This window comes from Tarenaya hassleriana, unplaced genomic scaffold (genome assembly GCF_000463585.1).
Source record: "Tarenaya hassleriana unplaced genomic scaffold, ASM46358v1 Cleome3904, whole genome shotgun sequence".
Lineage (NCBI taxonomy): Eukaryota > Viridiplantae > Streptophyta > Magnoliopsida > Brassicales > Cleomaceae > Tarenaya > Tarenaya hassleriana.
The window spans coordinates 1-776 of NW_010966826.1; the positions used below are offsets into that span (position 1 = coordinate 1).

Consider the following 776-nt stretch of genomic DNA (forward strand, 5'->3'; position numbering starts at 1 on the left):
AAGTTTCTTCTAACTGAAGGGCGTATTCCAGATTCCACAGGACATCTCCCATTGATGGCCTGTCAACTCCATGCTCAGACAGGCATTTCTCGGCTGTCTCTCCGAATTTCTTGAGAGACCCCTGGTTTACTTTCCCCACCAAGTTCGAGTCCATGATCTGTTCGAGCATTCCCTTCTTCTGCCATGTCATTGCCCATTCGGCGATGTTCACTTGTTCCCTCGGGAGAACTGGGTTCAGAGCCGGTCTACAGCAGAGGACTTCCATTAGAACCACTCCGAACGAGTAAACATCTGATTTCTCTGTCAGTTGCTGCCTTCTGAAGTACTCTGGATCGAGGTAACCAAAGCTTCCTTTAACAGCCGTGCTCACATGTGTCTGATCAAGGGACGGGCCGGTTTTCGATAGACCAAAGTCGGCAACTTTAGCCACGAAATTCTCGTCCAGGAGGATATTAGTGGTTTTCACATCTCGGTGGATGATGCTCTGGGCTGCACCCGTGTGGAGATAATGTAACCCTCTTGCAGCGCCAATGCAGATCTCGAGCCTTTGCTTCCAAGACAATGGTGGAAGGTCAGTTCCATACAGATGACTCCGTAATGGTCCATTAGCCATGTATTCATACACAAGAATCATTTCAGATCGTTCATCACAGTAGCCAATGAGAGAGACGAGGTGGCGGTGCCTAAGCTTGGAAAGCATCTCGATCTCTGTTCTGAACTCAGCAAGACCTTGTTCAGATCTCGGGTTTCCTCTTTTAACAGCCACCTTGGTTCCA

The 776-nt window shown here is 48.8% G+C and overlaps 1 protein-coding gene across 1 annotated transcript; it reads right to left on the reverse strand.

The window, feature by feature from the left end:
- Window positions 1–4: 4 nt before the first annotated feature.
- LOC109117068 (receptor-like protein kinase THESEUS 1) lies at window positions 5–772 on the reverse strand (the record flags this gene model as incomplete). Its single annotated transcript, XM_019203612.1, has 1 exon — window positions 5–772. A coding segment is annotated over one exon (768 nt), but the record flags the coding sequence as incomplete, so codon positions are not given.
- Between the last annotated feature and the right edge of the window lie 4 nt (window positions 773–776).